The sequence below is a fragment of the Anabas testudineus genome, chromosome 17 (genome assembly GCF_900324465.2).
Source record: "Anabas testudineus chromosome 17, fAnaTes1.2, whole genome shotgun sequence".
Lineage (NCBI taxonomy): Eukaryota > Metazoa > Chordata > Actinopteri > Anabantiformes > Anabantidae > Anabas > Anabas testudineus.
Window position 1 is genome coordinate 21,544,446 of NC_046626.1, and position 20,621 is coordinate 21,565,066.

The 20,621-nt window shown below is 42.1% G+C and overlaps 2 protein-coding genes across 2 annotated transcripts; one reads left to right on the plus strand and one right to left on the minus strand.

Annotated features, from left to right (window-relative positions):
• Window positions 1–918: 918 nt before the first annotated feature.
• vcpip1 (valosin containing protein (p97)/p47 complex interacting protein 1) lies at window positions 919–10,422 on the minus strand. The gene is made up of 3 exons (XM_026374783.1): window positions 7,779–10,422; window positions 6,045–6,131; window positions 919–5,269 (listed from the first exon to the last, which is right to left on the minus strand). Exons 1-3 carry the CDS (start codon window positions 10,420–10,422, stop codon window positions 4,491–4,493), a joined length of 3,510 nt encoding a protein of 1,169 aa, XP_026230568.1. The 3' UTR covers window positions 919–4,490.
• On the plus strand, window positions 10,233–19,295 carry LOC113172100. Its single transcript, XM_026374929.2, has 8 exons — window positions 10,233–10,369; window positions 12,643–12,822; window positions 14,193–14,372; window positions 15,737–15,916; window positions 16,009–16,320; window positions 16,923–16,979; window positions 18,196–18,504; window positions 18,582–19,295. The coding sequence occupies exons 2-8, from the start codon at window positions 12,780–12,782 to the stop codon at window positions 18,767–18,769; spliced, it is 1,269 nt and encodes a 422-aa protein (XP_026230714.1). The 5' UTR covers window positions 10,233–10,369; window positions 12,643–12,779; the 3' UTR covers window positions 18,770–19,295.
• Window positions 19,296–20,621: the final 1,326 nt, after the last annotated feature.

Consider the following 20,621-nt stretch of genomic DNA (forward strand, 5'->3'; position numbering starts at 1 on the left):
GGATCAATAAAGTTTTTTGAATCTTGAATCTTGACTTTCTTTAATAAGCTGATTTCTTGTTTGTGTAATTAGGATAGCATATGCATAATCAGGTTTCTGATGACTAAGGCACCTGACACTAACCACTGGAGGCAAATACATAAAGTGGTACTGTCTCATTTTTAAAGTCAAAATCCAACGAAAACTGAAACCAAGCTCCCAGATACAGTTAGGAAGAGGTCTCTTCTGTCTTTATACAGGTAAAATTCTGTAACCATGCTTCCAGAATGAGCGCAAGGTTGAGGAGAAATCAGGTTCCTCATCTGCTGCCTGTATATGTGGATTTCCAGTAGCCTGGTTTCTTCACTGCAGGTAAACTTCACTTCAGGTAAACTCTGGGCAGCTGATGTGTGACAGTTTCACATTTGCACATGGTTCAGTACCTCTGTAATAGACTCAACTGTAAATATGAGTGAAATGAATCATAATTGATTGATCATCAAAACTGGTGGCAGTTAAGGAGAGAGACACACATCATTTCTCTTGTAAAACCGGCACAGGGTTTCTCTAAATGCAAAATTATTAGTTCATTAGGCCAACTAATCTACTGATGCATTTCTTGCAAGTTCTGCAATTTGTCAAATTTCTAAAGACCACCTCCTGAATAGCTTAAATTAAGTTAAATGCAGTTAAAATACAACTTTGTATGACAAGATGTCATAGATCATTACAAACTGTAAAATCTAATATTTTCTGACTTCTTTAAAAAAAAGTTTTGCCGGGAAGTTGTTAACATACTTTACGTTCACAAACACTTGATGTCTGAATATGGACAACAGAGATAAAATGATTCTGGCTCGAACACCAAGAAACAGACTCTTGCTTTAGAAACCAGACAAACAGAAAAATCCGTCAGTGACGACAAAATACAAACACAAGTGAAGGAAGTGATTTTATTGTTGGGGTTGAAAATTCATCACACATGCAAACAGCGATGTCAAAGCCGTGTCTCATTAATATTTTATTAGCAAACCAGAGAGAAGTAAACAACAACAAAAAGAGCTGGAGGAACTGAACAATCAGTGTTTCTGTAGTTTATGTACAGGTCCAAATATACTACAATACTGTATATACTATTATACAACTGGATTACAATTCATGTCATTAGTACAGCAGTCACAAAGAAAAACTTCAAGTCTGTTACAGTCCGAGCAAACTTCTCCCTTTGGATTGGACCGACGTTTCCTCTCTGACTGACTGATGATGACTCAGGTTCAGCTAATATGAGTCTGCTACACTAACGTTCCCTCTTCTTCTCAAACAAAGTGCCAAGTCTTACATTTGCTCACTTCAATACCAAAATAAACTTCAGAGCTGACAACAGCAGAACAGCGTTTCACACGTGGAGACCGACGTTTCTGCTCAAAGCAGAAAACAAAAAGATTTTTTAGGTCAAATATATGATGAACATTAAATAAGTGGAGTTTCAAACTGACACAGTAACAACAAAAGAACCTCGATGTAAAACAAACTAGATCTGTGTGAAACTAAACAGGTGTTAAGGCCTGATGATGATGACGATGACGATGAGTTCCTCCATCGAGAGCAAAACAAAAACATTCTGTTGGCAGCAAATATGTAAACACATTTTCAGTCTCATCAGTTTAAATGAAAACTAACATTTTGGGAACTGACACTTCTTTGTTTTACTGAGCTGGACACTGATGAAGCTCAACACACAGATGGATCATCACCTACAAAACCCAAAGAGGTCTTTCTGAGCATCTAATCACAACCTGACTCACAGATTCTTCATTGATCACACAGTTGATTTCAACATCAGCGTTCAGCTTCTCATGTGATCCTCATTTGATATTTGGGAATTTTGTATCGATGATTCCAGACACACAGAAACAACCAGTTGTTTTAATAAAATCAATTCAATTATTCAGATCTGTCCCATCCAGGTTGTGAGTCCAAAACACCTGAACTGTAATTTCTGCCTCCCAGTTAAAAAGTCCCAAACCTTCTGTTCTCAATGAAGCCAATTTAGTTTGGACGTGTTTTTCTTCTAGAAGGAGCAGACAGCAGTGCTGAGGACAGGTCTTCAACAAAAAGCTTCTTTTCAGGACTCACAGGAACTTGTAACAGGTGTAAATGGTTCAATAAAGCAGAATGAGGATCTTATAAGAAACCCTGGAACGATGATCAGATGCTTATAAAGACATCTGCTCGAGTTCTGTTTCACTTCTTTCAACAGTTCCAGGTCTGGCTGCAGAACTTTTCAAATTGAACAGTGAGTCAGAACCACCAGGAAGGTACAATTCTCACATGTATTCACACTCAGCTGCTGTTTATTAGGTACAGCTCCCTAAAACGAATGTGTCTGCTTCACCAGTCCTGCAACAAACCCTCAGTGCTGCTGTAGACAGCTGAATCACCTGAAAACAGTGAAGAGAAACAAATCGTCTTCAGGATTTGTTGCAGGAACACAGCTGAATCGGGCTGACGCTGGTTTTCAGGTTTTACCTACTAAACCGAACAGTGAGTGTGTAGGTTTAATTTTTTGGAAGTTCTCTGAAGATGTTTTGCATAGGACAGAAGCACCATCAGATCAGATACACACAACCTGGTTTAAAACTGCGCTGAAAACTTAACCTAGTTTCTCTGTTGTGGTTTTTGAAACTGGACGATTCCAGCTACACTGTCCCTCAGACTCCCTTCACTCCTGTGTTTGCAGTTTCACATTATTCTGATGTGTTTTCTCAACAATTTGACTTTTATCAATTTTATCACCTGGTTCATTAGGGTGGGGTACAAGAGACGGGTCATGTGACCAGAAACAAACAAGACAAGACAAAACAAAAGCAAAAATAAGCCCATAAAATGTGCAGATGTTAGAGCGTAACAACTCATCAGTTGCCTCCAGTTTGTCCGCCTGTATGTTGTTGTTCTTCTACATGTGAGACAGCAGCGAGGAGCTGCTTGTACTTTATCAGACCAGCTCAACACAACCTGCACCTCCGTCACACACCTGAAAATCACTTCTGCTCGACCAGCTCCACTGTTACATGTTCACTAAAAACAAACCTTCAATAATTACTGCTCCTTTTTATGTTGATAAAATTATAACAGATCCAGAGAAAGAATCGATGCTGCAACGTTAAAATTAATAAAATGTTGTGAACATTTTCTTAGCGTGTTTGGTTTTTTCTACAATTTCTCATGAAGCTTTTTTCAGGCACTTCACCCTCAGACAAATGTGTCTTAACAGTTTTAACTCTATGTAGAAACTAAAACATGTATTTTCTTATTCACAACCTAATTTAATCCACACTGATCATTTTTGTTTGGCTTTTATCTCCTGAGAAATATATTTTAGTCGATATTAACATGAGGAGCTGTGACCATTTTACAGTGTAAAAACCATGACTTTGCTAATCTTTGGTCTTTCAGTACTAACTACCTTTAGACATCTCTGCCAACACTGATACTTCTGCATCCTTGTGTGGACATGGACTGTTCCGCTGCATTGAACAGATGAGATGAGCCAAAGGTGTGAAGGGTAGAAAATCAAATAAAAATCACTTGTGGTGGCAGAAAGTGTCGTCTGTAGGTGGTGCAGGTCTGTCTGAAGCTGGTCTCACTGCTTCACGTTGGTGATAGAACTAGAGGGGTGGTTGGGGGTTCTGGGCCAAAAAGGGGTCAGACAGTGAAGTGAACACAGATCCAGAGCTCTCCTTGCTCTCCTCACAGACAGACGGTGAAAAAGCAGATTTCGGTGATGAAGGCGTCGATGCGTACAGAGGCTGGTGCACTTTTCAGAGTGTGCACTTTGACGGAAGCATGTTTACAGGATGTGATGCTGCCGGCGAGCAGCAGCTCTCCTCCTGACGGCAGATTAAGACTCAGAGGATTCTTCTATCTACAGGAATGCGTCTCACACATCAGAGCGGGTTTTTTTTCCTCCTTGGATTCGGTGCATTGATAGAGAGAAGATTAGACGTCTGGAGGTGGGAAAGGCTAAAGATACAATCCTGTCACCGCGCAGGCGACTCTGCGATATATTGCAAGACAGTCGTTTACGATACATCATCATAAACTGATGAGAAAAACTTCTCCTAACAGGCAAAATAATTTCTTACAAAGCAGCAATCACTCATAAGCTGGATTTATTATTTACTGCAGAGTCGTGTAGGCAGCTACCAAAGTGCACAGAGTGTAAACACACACACAGCAACAGCTGCAGTTTGGAACTGAGCTGTAATTTTGGTGTCAGAGTGTCAATGATGTATCGCAGAGAGCGTGTCACAGCATATCGCCTTATCAGTCAGTACACCCACCGCGAGGCTGCAGACAGGTGAGGACGGTCGGCCCGCTCTTTAGTCATGCAGTAAAGACAACGGAACACGATGAAGATCGAAGCTTTAGGATCCGACCCGAGGCATTATGACCCACAGGTGCCGGCCAGGCGGGGTGGGGACAGGGTGGTGCTCTGGGTTCAGGAGCGATCAGGAGTGATCCATGGGTTCGGTGGTATTGCTCTGCCCGGCGTCCTGGCTCTCCATCTCCTCTGGTTCCTCTGTCTTCCCCCCCTTCGCAACAGGTGGTTCGTGGTCGACTGCAGACGTTACCTGGCCTTCACCCGTCTTGGTCTCGTCTGTCTGCTCCTGGCTGGCCTCACTCCCTGTAGCAGCAGCGGCGGCGGCGCTCTGCTGCTCTCTCAGGTGACGCTCCATGGAGGCCTGGATGGAGGAGACCATCTCCTGCAGCTTCTTCCGCTGCTGCTCCATCAGGCTGGGGTCAAGCCCGCGACTGTCCTTCATAGTGACGAAGCCCGGAGCCATGCGGACCAGCTCTCTGGTAGTGTCCTCCGGGATGTCCGACAGGTCCGGGGGGCCTCGGGACACACTGGCGCTCAGGTCCACACCGCTGCTGTGCTGACGCGTGATTGGCCGGTGTTCTGGAGGGGAGGACCCACCAGCACTGCCCAGAGAGTGGCCTTTACCCTGGAAGGCGGTGACGCTCTGCAGCTGCTCCTTCTTACGGACAACGCCGCCACTGCCCAGCCGCAACACGCCGTGGGACGGACTCCCCTCCCTGCTGCCCCTGGTGGCTGCCTCTGAGCGCAGCTGCACCAGCGCCTCCTTCACCAGCTCCTCCACATCAGGGCCCACAGGGAAGTGACCGGCAGCGTCCACGCAGAGCTCCAGACGCTCCTCTGCTGCATTATACACAAAGGTTTTCCCTGTGAGGTGGGGCAGCGTGCAGTGTTTCCCGTCCATCAGGCCTGAGAAGAGGAAAATCAAAGTATGAATTAAACAAATACACCAAAGAAAATCAACAGCACTGAGTTTTAATAAATTCTCACACAATCTTTATTAAACTAAATATTAATGACACCATCAGTGATTTAATTTATATTCTGGGTGTGATTATCTCTTTTTTGTTAAGAGGTTTTGCAGTTTTCCCTCCGTAAATGCAGTACTGACACATGACCAGCAGCTGTCAGCATTCAGGAACTCTGCATTGGTCTAAATCTTGACACACCACAGATTTGCAATTATTATGTGACATTGTTTGATAAGTATAACTGAGAAAACCACATGTTTACAAGCTCCTGTCACCTCATTACTGTGCAGCCCCTAGAACTGAACTTTTAGTTGATTAATGGTACAAGATGCTGCAGAGAGAGCACCTGGGAACTTTTTCTTTTCTTAAGCATCACTGAAATGTTCAGCTGTGGAGCAGACTGACACAGGCTGCCAAGGATCACTTTCAGTTTTAATTATTTTGAATGTGAGGATGCAGGTCTAAATCTAATTATCTGTCCTTTTATCGCTATCGTCATAGTGATACTTCCCCTCTCTGCTTTCACACACAAATCCACATTTAAAACTGTTAGAAACCTGTTTTCCAGGTTTCTCCAGCTGAGAGAATCTCATATTTTCTTTTGTGATGACATAAAAGCTGTTTCTGGTTTCCATAACAACATCAATGATGAGAGTGTAACCTGTAATTTCACTGCAGGAGACTGAAGATGATCCCAGTTGAAACCAACTTACCCATGTCTTTCTTGACGATGTTGTAGAAGACGCCACCCTGCTGGAACAAGTGTGGCAGCTTCTTTGCATACGACCAAACATCTTCACCTGAAACGCAGAGATACAGTTCACACGTGTCAGCAAGGACTTTAATGAAATCCTGGACACACCACAAGGTAAAAATGAGTCTGTGACAGCAGAGTAGAAATATAAATTCAGCACAGTTCAAAACGTGTGGCATGACACCTTCTGACTGATTTTCTAAGCACAATCAATTTAAAGAAAACCAACAGTTTCCTGCAACTAGTTCCTGTCTACAGACAGTTTTGCTTTTATAATGTTGTCACATATATAGTGTTGAGATCTGCTACCCTGCAGACCACAGAGCTGACATGAGCGGCCAGTTTAAAATTAACTTTTGTAACTTCTGTTTATACTGAAGAAAAAAAAAGTGAATGCATGTGAAAGATAGATGTACTTCAAACATCCTCATCATTAAACTGCATCCAGTACAGTGATGAGCTGATCAGAACTGCTAATGTTAAATGTTCCATAAACACATGAAAGGAAAGATTGTGACCAATGAATCCAGAAAACCAAGTGATTCCAAAATGTTCACAGCTGCTTCATGTTGTTGCATTAATTAATATTAGGGTGTTAAATCCAGGAAGAAGAGCTACTGCAACCGAGCAGCTAATGTAAATCTAAACTAACTGATTGATTTTAGCAACATTTAGTTTATAGTTTTACCTAATTACCTGTATGATTTAAAATAAAATAATATATGAAATAACAAAGTAAGGAATCCAAAAAGTGCTGCATCATTTCATATGTTTCTATATAATGTTTCTGCTGATCTCCCACAGATCTGCACGAAGACTCCAACAAACCCAGACTGATGAGCACATGTCTTGTTCTCTCCTGGACAGAGGGATTATTGAATATTAGCTCGGGCTAACAGGAAGTGCAGCGTCAGGCCTGCAGAGCGCTCTGAGTGCAGATAAAACCTTCCTGAATATCGACGCTCTCTGTCACGCTGCCTGTTGGCCTGCTCCTGTGTTTATCTGTATGCAGCCACGACCTTTGACCGTGCTGGCAGGTGAGATGCCGAGTCAGCACATTCAGAACACGTGCGCGCACACACACACTCTTTCTGGTAGCGTTCAGAACAGCTGATCAGAAACAGACGCTGTGCTGGGAGTCACCTACATCCTGTCAGCCTGGTTATTACCTGCAGTATGTTATTCACCTGCCTACTGTGACCAATCAGGAGCCACAGTGCACCTGTGTGCCGTACACCTGGACACAAGCCTATGAGCTGAATGAAAGTTTCCTTACAGCATCACAGCTGCTCTCTGCTCACACAGAGAAATACCCTGCTCTAATGAAGGTCTCTCCATGAATGAGCTGAAACGTACAGGCAGCAGGAACTGGACAGCACACAGAGACACGAGATGTTTCAACATGCGAAACTAATCAGGACAACACTGTTTTTAAAGTTTTTCAACTGAGTTCAATTTAAGATATTTAATTGGTCATAACTGGACAGATGTTAAGTGGAGTAGAATTTTACCTGAAATAAAGACTTCTGCTTCAGCTGCAGACATCTTGAACTGATCATGAATAACTGGATGCTGTGAATCCACTGTCAGAACTAAATTCAGTGTTTTTGTAAAAGAAGTTCCACTAGTAGGTGATGTGGGGGAGACACCTCGGGAGAGGCGGCCGACATGTCATACTGATACGTGTTCTTACCCATTAAGGTTGCTAGGAGACAGAGGGAGGACATCTCAAGGTCGATGCTGTCTTGGAGTTCCCGGCCGCTCATCCTGCCAGACGTCACAGCATCATCGCTCTTCACTGAGTGCAGGGCGGAGTGTGAGCTGGAGGCTCGAGGAATGGAGGCCGTGGGGCTCTTGTCCTCGGGGCCCCTCAGTATCTCCACTGTCACCCTGTCGCCGTGCTGCAGCGCCACCGGCTCGTTCTCTTCGCCATCCTTTGGCGGGACCAGTTCTTTGGGTGGGAAGCCGTAGCGGATGCACTGCTGTGCTGGCGGCACACCAAACTGGTTGGTGATGCTCCTCTGCAGCTCTGAGAAGGTGGTGTGGGCCTGCAGGGTCAGCATGGCCTGCCTGCCATCACTGGTAGTCACACGGATCTTCTTCTCCTTATTGGACGAGGAAGGGGAGGAGGATTTGGTGGGTGTGGCAGGAGCTGAAGAGGATGAGGTTTCTGGAGACCCACTGGGGGAAGGCGTCCGGCCTTTCTGCTCCTGCTTTAACTTGTCAGTTCGTCTCTTCTGGGTGACGAAAGCCTGTTCGCTGATGCTCTGTTGGATGCTGCGCTCCGCTCGGCTCATAGTCAGCTCCTCTTTGTGAAGCGTTTTTGCTTTCTGACCCGTCAGGATGATCTTAGTGGGTGGCTGGGGATCCATCGTGTGTTCAGCGTCTGTGGCGTCAGTGAGACGCTGGACGTGAGCCCCGTCAATGGACACTGGGTTGTACTCATCTGGGTTCTTCTTGGCAGTGTGATGCAGGATGGTGTTGACCACTTTCTGCACCAAAATCTCGCTGCCAAACTCTCCTGGAAAGTGCTTGGTGACCAGCTTCATGGCTACATCATATACGTTGCTGTTCAAAGTTGGATCAGTCTCATACTGGAACCAGTACACAGTCTCTCGGACCACCCTCCCCCCCCACTCCAGTGTGATGGGGAAGGCCTCTGGGAGGTTGTCATATTCCTTTCCCTCCCAGTAATGTTTGAAGCCACACCCACACTTCCCACCTTGGGAGCGGGTGTTGGTTCTGTCCCCATCAAGGTAAACCACTGACCCGTTGCCACGGATATGGCGGACTGATGTGCCATGACACCAGTTACAGGTGTTGAGGGAGCTGAGTTTATAATCTGGGATTAGGACGTCTCTCTGAGGGTCAAAAGAACAGACCACGTTGTTGAGGGGGAAGCTGTAGTTCTTGTCTGGTCGCAGCTGGCCGTGCGTGGATTTGGCTAAGTTATAGAGCTTCCCTCCTGGAACCAACCACTCTGTAGGGACATGGAGCTCGGAGAGGGCTCCGCAGATTAGGCAGCGATGCAGCCGGTTCTCCATTACCGACTTCTTTGCTGCCTCAGTCACCTCCTCAGGCTGGATGCCGATCACGCCAGTCCGTCTGTAGACATACTGGTGCACATCAGCCACCAGCGACGGGTGGATGTTGTGCTTCTCCATGAACACCTCCTCCATGGCGTTGACCAGCCTCATCAAATATTTGTCCTGCAAGCTGCGGTCACCACCGATCACGCAGCTCCCGTCCGATTCTAGTTTGATGTACTTCCTGATGAGCTCTTGAGGGATGCCCCAGGCCTTCGGCAGGAGCCGCGCTGGAAGCTTAGGCAGCACGGTGTTCTTGATTCCCACCAGGGGGATGTAGTGGTTCCTACCAGAACTGCTCCAAGCGATGCAGATGGGTTTGTTGAGTTTCCCGTCCTTCCCTCTGCACTGCTCCTCAGGCACCAGTCCGGGCAGGAAGGTGGCCGAATAATCCCCAGAGCTCCTCATTCCACTCAGGGAGTCCAGCAGGATGATGGGCCGGTGCAGGACATTAGCCAAACCAAATATGTGGATATTGCGCAGTCCAAGCGGGACACCTTCAGGTGGGATGAACAAGGGGTCGCACTCGTTGATGATGTCCTCCCACTCTGCAGCATCAATAAAATCCTGAAACAGGGCTTTATAGCGGTCCAAGTTGTGCTTGAAGTTCTGTTTCAGGTTTTCTCTCAGGGCGTGCCAGAACAGTTCTCTGCCCACCAACGCTCTGGACACAGCGTGGACCAGGCAGTGCCCATCTCCATCTACATGGACTGGGATGAGACACTCTCTGTTTCCGTTGGCCTTTTTGAGCTCCTCCAGAGTGTCGTGGAGGTATATGAGGCTCCCGGACCGGTCCTTGCCGTAGCCCATGGTGGAAACATGATCCGGCTCAATCAGAAAGGCTCTGTCTCCCAGCAGCGAGCAGTCAAACATCTCCCCCTGGTTCATCTCTCTCAGCAGCTGGGCTTTTCCGGTTTGTTTGTCCATGCCGTACCTGGTGAGGACCGGGGACAGGAGCTTGCAGTGGTAATTAGAAAGCCCCATAACCTTAACCAGCTCCGTCCCCTTCTTCGGGGCTCCGGTGACGCCGAGCAGGGCGTTTCTGAGCAGGTTGTGAAGCACAACATCCGGATCGGTCACTTCTTCGACATTTAGCAGGTTCTTCTGTTCGTGGCGTTGACCACACTCCGTGCACTCGATGCTAATGGAGCCATAAGCGGGGAAGAATAGCCTCGCCTGACATTTCGGGTCTGAGCAGGTACCAGACAAAATACGCTTGTCTTTTTTCTTTGAGCTCTGCAGCAGCGACATTTCGAGTCAGAAAAGCTGGACCTGTTTGTCAGTTTCACAAAAACATGATAGTCGGACTGCGGCGAGGCTGTCAGACGATCTTTGACTCCGCTAACGAGAGTTATTAACCAAAATAACACGGAACAACACGGAAGCGGCTGTTTTTTTCTTTAGCGACTGACCGTTGCCAAACGTAACGACGTCATGACGTAAGATTGTGGGACTTGTAGTACTGCTGTGTAATTACTTTTCAATAATTACACACGACAACCTGAAAAAACACCTCTTCTAATGTTTCTGTCTGTTTTACTCATATTGAAGAGAACAGATGTTAGTTTAACACATCTATGTTGTTGAAAATCTTATATTAGGGACGTTAACGCTTAGTTGACTACATTTACCACAATGCAACGCGCCGAGGCGACGTTTTGTTGTGTAAGGAAGTCAATACAGCAGAATCATGGCAGTTTGGCCAGAATCTCTGGATCGTTTCTCAAAATCTGATATATATTTGTTTCACAAAATGCATTAAAATAATTATGGCCGGATATGTTTATACAGAAATTGTGTGCTGCAGTGTGATTTGGGGCATAAATAGCTAACTTTGAAGTTAACGATACTGAAAACAGCAGTATAGCTGTTAGCTTAGCTACCAGCCTGCTTCATAAACCAGCGGAGTGCTGTGAAACCCAAACATATAAAGCACAACTATCAAACACTGGGTTCACAACATAAGGGTAAGAAAAGCTGCTGCTTGTCTTAAACATCTAAAGACGTTACTGAACATCAGCGTTTGGCTGTGAACCTTTAAACATACATGCTGTCGCCGAACTTCATTCAGAAATACGTTAATTTAATGTTTTTTGTTCTTAGCAGCAAACACACACAACCCAAAGAATACGACTAAAGTCTAGGTATGTTTCTTAGGGACTTTTTAAGAAAACGTCATATACTTGGGCCATAAATGTGCACGTCACTTCAGTGAGATGTGGGAGGAAAGTGATGCACACAGACTGTTGCTGCCATCTGGTGGAATGTATTATAATCATCAATCATATAATGTTGGTAATAATCAACTTCATGGACCCGGAAAAAAAGGTTTAATTTAGTGTAGTCTGGTGTAGGAACTCAGAAATGATTCATATAAAACCTGCCTCTTCATACGTTTTATCAGGAAGCAGCCAATAACAGTGTCCAAATTAAAATTAATAAGACACCTAGAAGTACTGGTGTAAACCATATTCAGTTAGACACACACACACACACACACACACACACACACACACACACACACACACACACACACACACACACTTTCGGCTGTTCTGTGTTGTCACTGGGATATGTTGCAGAGGTAAGAACATCACCTTGTTGTCATGACAACCACAATTTGCCATAACCATACATTCCTCTAAGGCTGCTTGTATTTCCTGCCACTGACCCCTGGGGGGCAGCCTTAGTCTTTGATTTTCTATTTCACATTTCAGCACCAGCAACTTTTATCTGTAGCAACTGTCCAGGACTAAAGAAACATGTTGCACCATGTTGTTCTTTAATAGTTTTCTTATGGTGAACATGATCAAACTGGTCGCGCAATAATAGAAATTATGGTGTTTTGAGAGTGATATTGAATTAAAGGAGATTTAGCATCACTTTGATAGGAAGCACTGACCAAGCAAATAAAAGGATGTTTGCTCTGAGTGACCAGATCTACAAATATGGAGGTTTTAAATGTCACAAATAACAAATGTGCCTCAGGGTGTTTTATCAAGTTAACTTTACTTTAGTTAAGTTGATAAAACACAAACAGTCCTCATCTTTATGTCTTTATTAAACACACAAACATACAGAATGATGGAGGAAAAAGAAAATGAAACAGTGTTTTAATAACTGGTTGAACCTTTAGCAGCAATTACATCTTCCTGTAGCTGTTGATTAGACCTGAACAACGACCAGGAGGAACTTTGGACCATTCATCCTTACTGAACTGCTTCAGCTCAGACAGATTGGCCATCTTACCTCATCATCAATAGGAATTTAGATCGAAAGTCAAATTTAATCAGGGCAGAATTATTTACAATAATTGTGGCAACTGTATATAAATGTAAATACTAAAAGAAACGATGGCTGACTCATATTTAGCTGCTTCAGTTTCAGGATCCTGGATCTATGTAACAAAACCTTTGTGTTTCCTGCTGTGTTCAAAAGCAATGAACACGCAGCTTTGTGTGTCCACCACAGGGGCTGATGGGAGGTCTGAGGAGCCGTTAGAAACCACGTGGCCCTCGTCTGATCTCACAGCTCGTCCTTGTTTGGCCTCAGCTGCATCAGAGCTCCACTTCTCCCCAGGTTCACCAGAGGAAACACCACTGCACAAAATGCTTTTCCTCCCAGCTGCTGCTCTGTGCTGTCTGTGTTCAGGTGAGTGTTTCCAGCCAATCAGGAGCCAACAAAGTCCACCTTTAACCAACACTGTCACACTAACCTTCATCTATGGCTCGGTTTCTCTGCAGCACTGGTTTCCATGGCAGCAGAGCTGGTTCAGGATCAGTTGTCTCTGACCAAAAGAGCTGGTGAAACTGACACAATAAGATGTTCTGGTACTGAGCGGTGTGATAAAAAACATGTTTACTGGTATCAGAGGACGGACACTGACCCGTTCAGAGTGATTCTACGTATTGATCTCAGTGAGGGGATGGTCAATACGCGCTACGGTCACCCTCAGAAAGACGATTTCTCCGCTTCAAGAAAGCAAAACGGCTGTGAGCTGGTGATCTCAAAAATGAAACCCATCCATTCAGGCTCCTACTACTGTGTCTGCTGGGAGAAACACTCCCACAGTGAGAAATGATTCCTGCAGCCTGAACAAAAACCAACAGATGAACAGATGTCAAACAGTGTTTGTAACAGGAAGAGAGCAGGAAACTACAGCACAGGTTCAGATACCCTCAGCTCAGCCAGAGCCACAAACAAACATCTTTTAAGACTGGCCCCTTCAGAATAAAACACCCCACCAACTTTCTGTGCATCTGAATTTATTTTCAGATAGTTCTGTTTAATGCATTTGTGGTTAAAGAACTGATCCAAACACATCATATAAGCCTGATAGTTGCCTGCAAAACCTCACGCTGATTTGTTTGCCACCGCTTATAAATGTGGCATTGTTGTGATTACAAACATATGGAATCTATAAAATGAAGTGACATGTGAAACATCTTCTATCTAATCAGCACTTTAAATTTTTGCCAGTCTTTCTAGGAAACTTATGATGATGTGTTTATGTGATAAATGAAGTAAATAACACTTTCTCATGTCCCCTTATAATTAATTAATTAAATTAATGTCAACCTGCTTGGGCATCATGTTGTTGTATTTAGATAGCAGCAAGCCTTCAGTACGTTACACTGGGACACATACAGTCAAGTATTAGCTTGTCTTTAATAACTTCTAAAACATTTCATTCACACAACAAGCATTTGGCAGACTGAGGCTACTCTGCAGTATGAAGTTTAAGTTAAAGCTAAAGTTTCAGTATTTACTCAAATCAACTCCATGCATTAGGAGGTTTTATCCCTGACTATCTCAGTTTTCGATTTTTTGGACATTGTCAGTGTTTCTCTTATAACTAGAAACTTGGACATGATCCAGCAACTTCAAAAAAACAACAAACCAGGTGGGGGGTTACTCAAGGTTAAGTATTGGAACCAGAAGTGTCACTCTTAAGGATAAAGGTTAGAAACACACGGCAGAGCAAGAAAACATTGACAAAGAACATCATCTGTCCACCACAGGGGCTGATGGGAGGTCTGAGGAGCCGTTAGAAACCACGTGGCCCTCGTCTGATCTCACAGCTCGTCCTTGTTTGGCCTCAGCTGCATCAGAGCTCCACTTCTCCCCAGGTTCACCAGAGGAAACACCACTGCACAAAATGCTTTTCCTCCCAGCTGCTGCTCTGTGCTGTCTGTGTTCAGGTGAGTGTTTCCAGCCAATCAGGAGCCAACAAAGTCCACCTTTAACCAACACTGTCACACTAACCTTCATCTATGGCTCGGTTTCTCTGCAGCACTGGTTTCCATGGCAGCAGAGCTGGTTCAGGATCAGTTATCTGTGACCAGGAGAGTTGGAGAAACTGTCTCTATAAGTTGTACAGGTGTTGATGACTGTGACAATAATTATATTTACTGGTACCAGAAGAAAGAGACCTTCACACTGATTCTGGGTGTCAACAGGTACAAAGGGAACGTTAATTCCGAGTTCAACCATCCTCAGAAAAAAGATTTCTCAGCTGTGAGAAAACAAAACGGCTGTGAACTGGTGATTATAAAGATCAGTCCTTCCCATTCAGCCTCCTACTACTGCTCCTGTTATAAGTCAGGTTCCCACAGTGAGAAATGATTCCTGCAGCCTGAACAAAAACCAACAGATGAACAGATGTCAAACAGTGTTTGTAACAGGAAGAGAGCAGGAAACTACAGCACAGGTTCAGATACCCTCAGCTCAGCCAGAGCCACAAACAAACATCTTTTAAGACTGGCCCCTTCAGAATAAAACACCCCACCAACTTTCTGTGCATCTGAATTTATTTTCAGATAGTTCTGTTTAATGCATTTGTGGTTAAAGAACTGATCCAAACACATCATATAAGCCTGATAGTTGCCTGCAAAACCTCACGCTGATTTGTTTGCCACCGCTTATAAATGTGGCATTGTTGTGATTACAAACATATGGAATCTATAAAATGAAGTGACATGTGAAACATCTTCTATCTAATCAGCACTTTAAATTTTTGCCAGTCTTTCTAGGAAACTTATGATGATGTGTTTATGTGATAAATGAAGTAAATAACACTTTCTCATGTCCCCTTATAATTAATTAATTAAATTAATGTCAACCTGCTTGGGCATCATGTTGTTGTATTTAGATAGCAGCAAGCCTTCAGTACGTTACACTGGGACACATACAGTCAAGTATTAGCTTGTCTTTAATAACTTCTAAAACATTTCATTCACACAACAAGCATTTGGCAGACTGAGGCTACTCTGCAGTATGAAGTTTAAGTTAAAGCTAAAGTTTCAGTATTTACTCAAATCAACTCCATGCATTAGGAGGTTTTATCCCTGACTATCTCAGTTTTCGATTTTTTGGACATTGTCAGTGTTTCTCTTATAACTAGAAACTTGGACATGATCCAGCAACTTCAAAAAAACAACAAACCAGGTGGGGGGTTACTCAAGGTTAAGTATTGGAACCAGAAGTGTCACTCTTAAGGATAAAGGTTAGAAACACACGGCAGAGCAAGAAAACATTGACAAAGAACATCATCTGTCCACCACAGGGGCTGATGGGAGGTCTGAGGAGCCGTTAGAAACCACGTGGCCCTCGTCTGATCTCACAGCTCGTCCTTGTTTGGCCTCAGCTGCATCAGAGCTCCACTTCTCCCCAGGTTCACCAGAGGAAACACCACTGCACAAAATGCTTTTCCTCCCAGCTGCTGCTCTGTGCTGTCTGTGTTCAGGTGAGTGTTTCCAGCCAATCAGGAGCCAACAAAGTCCACCTTTAACCAACACTGTCACACTAACCTTCATCTATGGCTCGGTTTCTCTGCAGCACTGGTTTCCATGGCAGCAGAGCTGGTTCAGGATCAGTTATCTGTGACCAGGAGAGTTGGAGAAACTGTCTCTATAAGTTGTACAGGTGTTGATGACTGTGACAATAATTATATTTACTGGTACCAGAAGAAAGAGACCTTCACACTGATTCTGGGTGTCAACAGGTACAAAGGGAACGTTAATTCCGAGTTCAACCATCCTCAGAAAAAAGATTTCTCAGCTGTGAGAAAACAAAACGGCTGTGAACTGGTGATTATAAAGATCAGTCCTTCCCATTCAGCCTCCTACTACTGCTCCTGTTATAAGTCAGGTTCCCACAGTGAGAAATGATTCCTGCAGCCTGAACAAAAACCAACAGATGAACAGATGTCAAACAGTGTTTGTAACAAGAAGAGAGCAGGAAACTACAGCACAGGTTCACACAGTTCACCTCCATCACAGTCAGATACACAAACATTGAACTGACAGGAAAAATCACCAACTTTTACATCCTACTGGAATAAAGTCTTCTCCTTCCTCACATTACTAACCTTCACTTCCTGCAGCTCCTTCACAGTAAAAGCCTTCAAAAACATGTGTATCACAGTTTAATGTTCACCTATTCATCCCTCTTTTACCTAGTCATGGTTTATATTCTAACACTTAGTTTAAAAAAGACATTATATATACAGATTTCTGAACCCGTCCTACTTTTATCACCACTGTTCATTTTATGGTGTTTCTGTGTTAAACACAATTAAATTTACAATTCCTTTATGTTACTTCTTGTATTAATAGTATTTATTTTTCTATATGATCACACAAACCTCATGGAGCTGAAATCTGATCCTGGTTCATCATCTGCACTCGTTCACCTCAGCTGACACATTCAACAGCAGGTTTTTGTACCACTCTCTGTCACTGTGGAAGGAGCCAGTGAGTTTGAAAAGTACCTGGTCTTTGGCTCTGGAACTAAACTGTATGTAACAGGTAAGACGATTCATTATCTTCTGTTGTTGAGTTTGTTAATTTGATATTTTACACAGTAATCTGTCGAGTGAATCTGTTTCCTCTGCCGCTGCTTTGTTTTCATTTGATTTATTATTCACTAAGATTTAGCAGCATATACATGAATTACACAGACAATCTTAAATCTAGATGATGAGATGCAACCGATTGCACAGTGTGTGGGAGGAATCATACAACGTTGTTTGATATAATTAATGTGATGTTAAAGTACAGTGAATGTTTAAAATGATTAATGAGCAAGTTGTGTGTGTGAATTTTGTGTATTGCAAATAATAAATATGTATGAGGGTAAAAACAAACATTATGTGATATATTAATACACATTATATATTATTGTTAATATATGTTGCCTGTGAAAATTTTTCACAGGCAACTCATAGTTTAAATAGATAGTAAAAGAAACATTAAATAACATTTTTTAAAATGAAGTGCGTATTTATATTTTTGTATTTCTGTGAACCATAAAAAATTACATTACAAACATATAAAATACCCTCTTAAAATTTATATTCTTCAACAATCATTCATTAAGTTAAATGTGGTATGATAAATATAAATGCAATAAAATTAATCCCCACTGATATTATAACAAATTATATTTGTTTAAATAATAAAGATAGTTTCTTAATAGTTTAAATAATTTGTAAAACCACATGATTTTTAAAAGATGAAAATTTATTTTAATTTAGTTTCTGATATGAAAATATTTTAATGTGATCTGAGTAATTTTTGTAGTATAGAATATATTTAATATGACAGAAAAATATAACTAACTTTAATAATTGTGATAAATATAATGTTTAAAGTTAGAATAGTTTTCTCTTTGCATACATCTAAACACAGATTTAATGATGTGACATCTGTATCAGTTGGAGATCAATATAATTAATTAATCTTTTCATGTTGTTTCTGCATAATTATCCTGTGAATTCTTTTTTTACTATTTCATGATGTGAAATTTACATTTTAAAACACAGATGATTCTGTTTAACACACGAAGATACAGAAACGTATGTTTCTCATTTTAAATATGTTTCTTTCACTTTTCTTAGTGTAAATATATAATTACACATGCGTGTATAAAATCTAACTAACTCAGTTCTACATCAAAGATGATCATGATTGAATCAGCTTCAGAAAACTGCTGCTGTTGACTGTGTGAACATGTGTCTGTCAGATGAGCAGGTGCTGAAGCCCGTGGTGAGCGTGTACCCAGCAGCAACCAAAGCCAAACTGAAGGGGAAGAACTTCCTGCTGTGTGTGGCCTCAGACATGTCTCCTCGTCTGGTCCAGTTCTACTGGACCAGACGTAAGGAGAACGGTCCACTGGTGGAGCTGCCCCCTGGTGAAGGAGAGCAGCTGGAGCTCGGAGAGTCAGGAAGCATCGTCGCCATCCGGGAAGTCGATCAAGACGCTCTGCACTCGTATAAATACAGCTGCCACGTTAAACATGAGTGGGGAACAGTGAAGGCTCCAGTGGAACAAGGTGATGAAGACTCTGTGTGTCCTGCAGTGGTTCAGCTTCATGGCAAAGAGGACTCATTGATTTGTTTTGTGTTTCAGAGGTTTTAGCCGTTCCACCACCTCCAGCAGCTTCCTCTGAAGAGCAGGCTGACTGGCACCGAGAGAGGCAGCTGTGCCTGATGTACACGCTGCTGATAGCCAAGAGTCTGCTCTACTGCTTTGGACTGGCTCTGATCAGTAGCTGCAGAAACAAGAGGCCGTCCAGCAACAGCACAGAGGACGACTGACTGACTGACTGACTGTCCGAACGTCCTCCCAGCAGCTTTAACCTTTAAAAACCAGAATATGGTTTGGTATCCAGTAACGACAACAACCATTAAAACATATAATTAGTGACATATTCCTTTATTATAATCAACATCAGTTGTGCTGCCATCATGAAGCGACTGTCCAGCGACAGAAAATGCTGATTAAACTACTGTTGGTTGTATTAACACAACATGTGATCCTGTGTAACCATGAGCTTTACTGACTGATATGTATGATTAGTGTGATTCTGTGGTACAGATGAATACGATGTGTTAGTGGGACACGTTTAATGATTCTTCTAATGCAAAATAAGGATATTTGAAAACCATCTTTTAATCACATTTTCAAAAGTCTATAATTCTTTGTACGTCGACAAACCTTCATTTTAATATTAACTGTTACATCAAACTATATTTATCATAATTAAAAATCTGACTACTGCAGTTTTTTTTAGCTTATTTTATTTGTTACTTTATGTTCTTAATTAAACATATTGTTTTATTTCATGATGTTTCTTGACTGTTAAGCAAACTGTATACATTTTTTTAATAATAATAATAATAGTAATAAAGTTCTTTTTGTGTTTCAGGGTCTTTATCACATTTATTCCCAAAATGTGTTGTAGTAAAATTTGTAGTTTTTTTCTATTTATTATCACCACTCAAGCATCTTGTTGACTTTATAAAAGTGATCTGTAACATAAACTTACACAACAAGATCCGAGGATTTTGTTTATGGTGTAAAGTAAATATATAATATATAAATAATAATATATAAATTCAGAATCTGTGGAAAGCACAAAAAAGTGTTGGAGAAGTAAAATCTGGGTGAGATAATGTTGTAAAATCTATTTTATAAATCATATTTAAAATATTGAGGCTAACTGAATCAGTCAGTTTTGCTCTCATGAACATTGGATACTATTATTTTATATATTTTCTTGTGTGTTTGTAAGGTGGAATTTTGATGCTCTCCTGTTAAAAATGAAGCCATCAACATTAATAATTAACACAAATTATTACTAATCACAAATATATCGCTGCTTTAGACAAAGAATTCTATGAGGCTCCATCCAACTCCATCTTTATTTGGACGTTGGCGGCTTAAAGTTCTAATGTTTGTGAAAATGTAGTTATGATTAATTGAATGATTATCAAACATTAACTACCAAGGTGTCAGATTAAAACGACTCACTGAGGTCATTTTGTCGGTAAGTTGCTGAACTCAGTTTAACTCTGTGGGTGGAGGCCTCAATGGAAAAAAGGTCACTGAAGACAAACAGCAGAGATGGAGCGTGGTTACAGAGTGTTGACAGCAGCAGATATGGATCTGTTCTATGTGGTTATTAACACTCAGAAGAAGCTGTTGAGTGCGAATCGATGCCTCCTCTGCTGCGTGGGTTTCTGCTCTGCAGCCTCCACAGCGTTATCTGTGGTTTCTCACTGTAATAACCCGATGACGGTTACAACCATCCACTGTGGTTAAACAATCATTCCAGGAAGCATAGGTGTTATTTATCTACGAGAAAAACAAATCCTGAACTCTGAGCTGAGAACTGAAGTGTGATGAAATAAGAGCAGAGATGTTAAAGCTCCTGCAGACCATAATATTAACAGAGATCAATAATAATCAACTCAAACTCACACGCTGGCAAAAGTCTGGTGAAAATAAAAAAGAATTAAATGATATGTCATTTTAATTTGAGATATTTTGTATATTTTTAATTTAAATTTTTTTTTACATTTTGAGTGAATATATTGATTAATATTTACGTGTCCATACATATTTAAATATATATATATACTTATGTATATCTGATATTTATGGCAA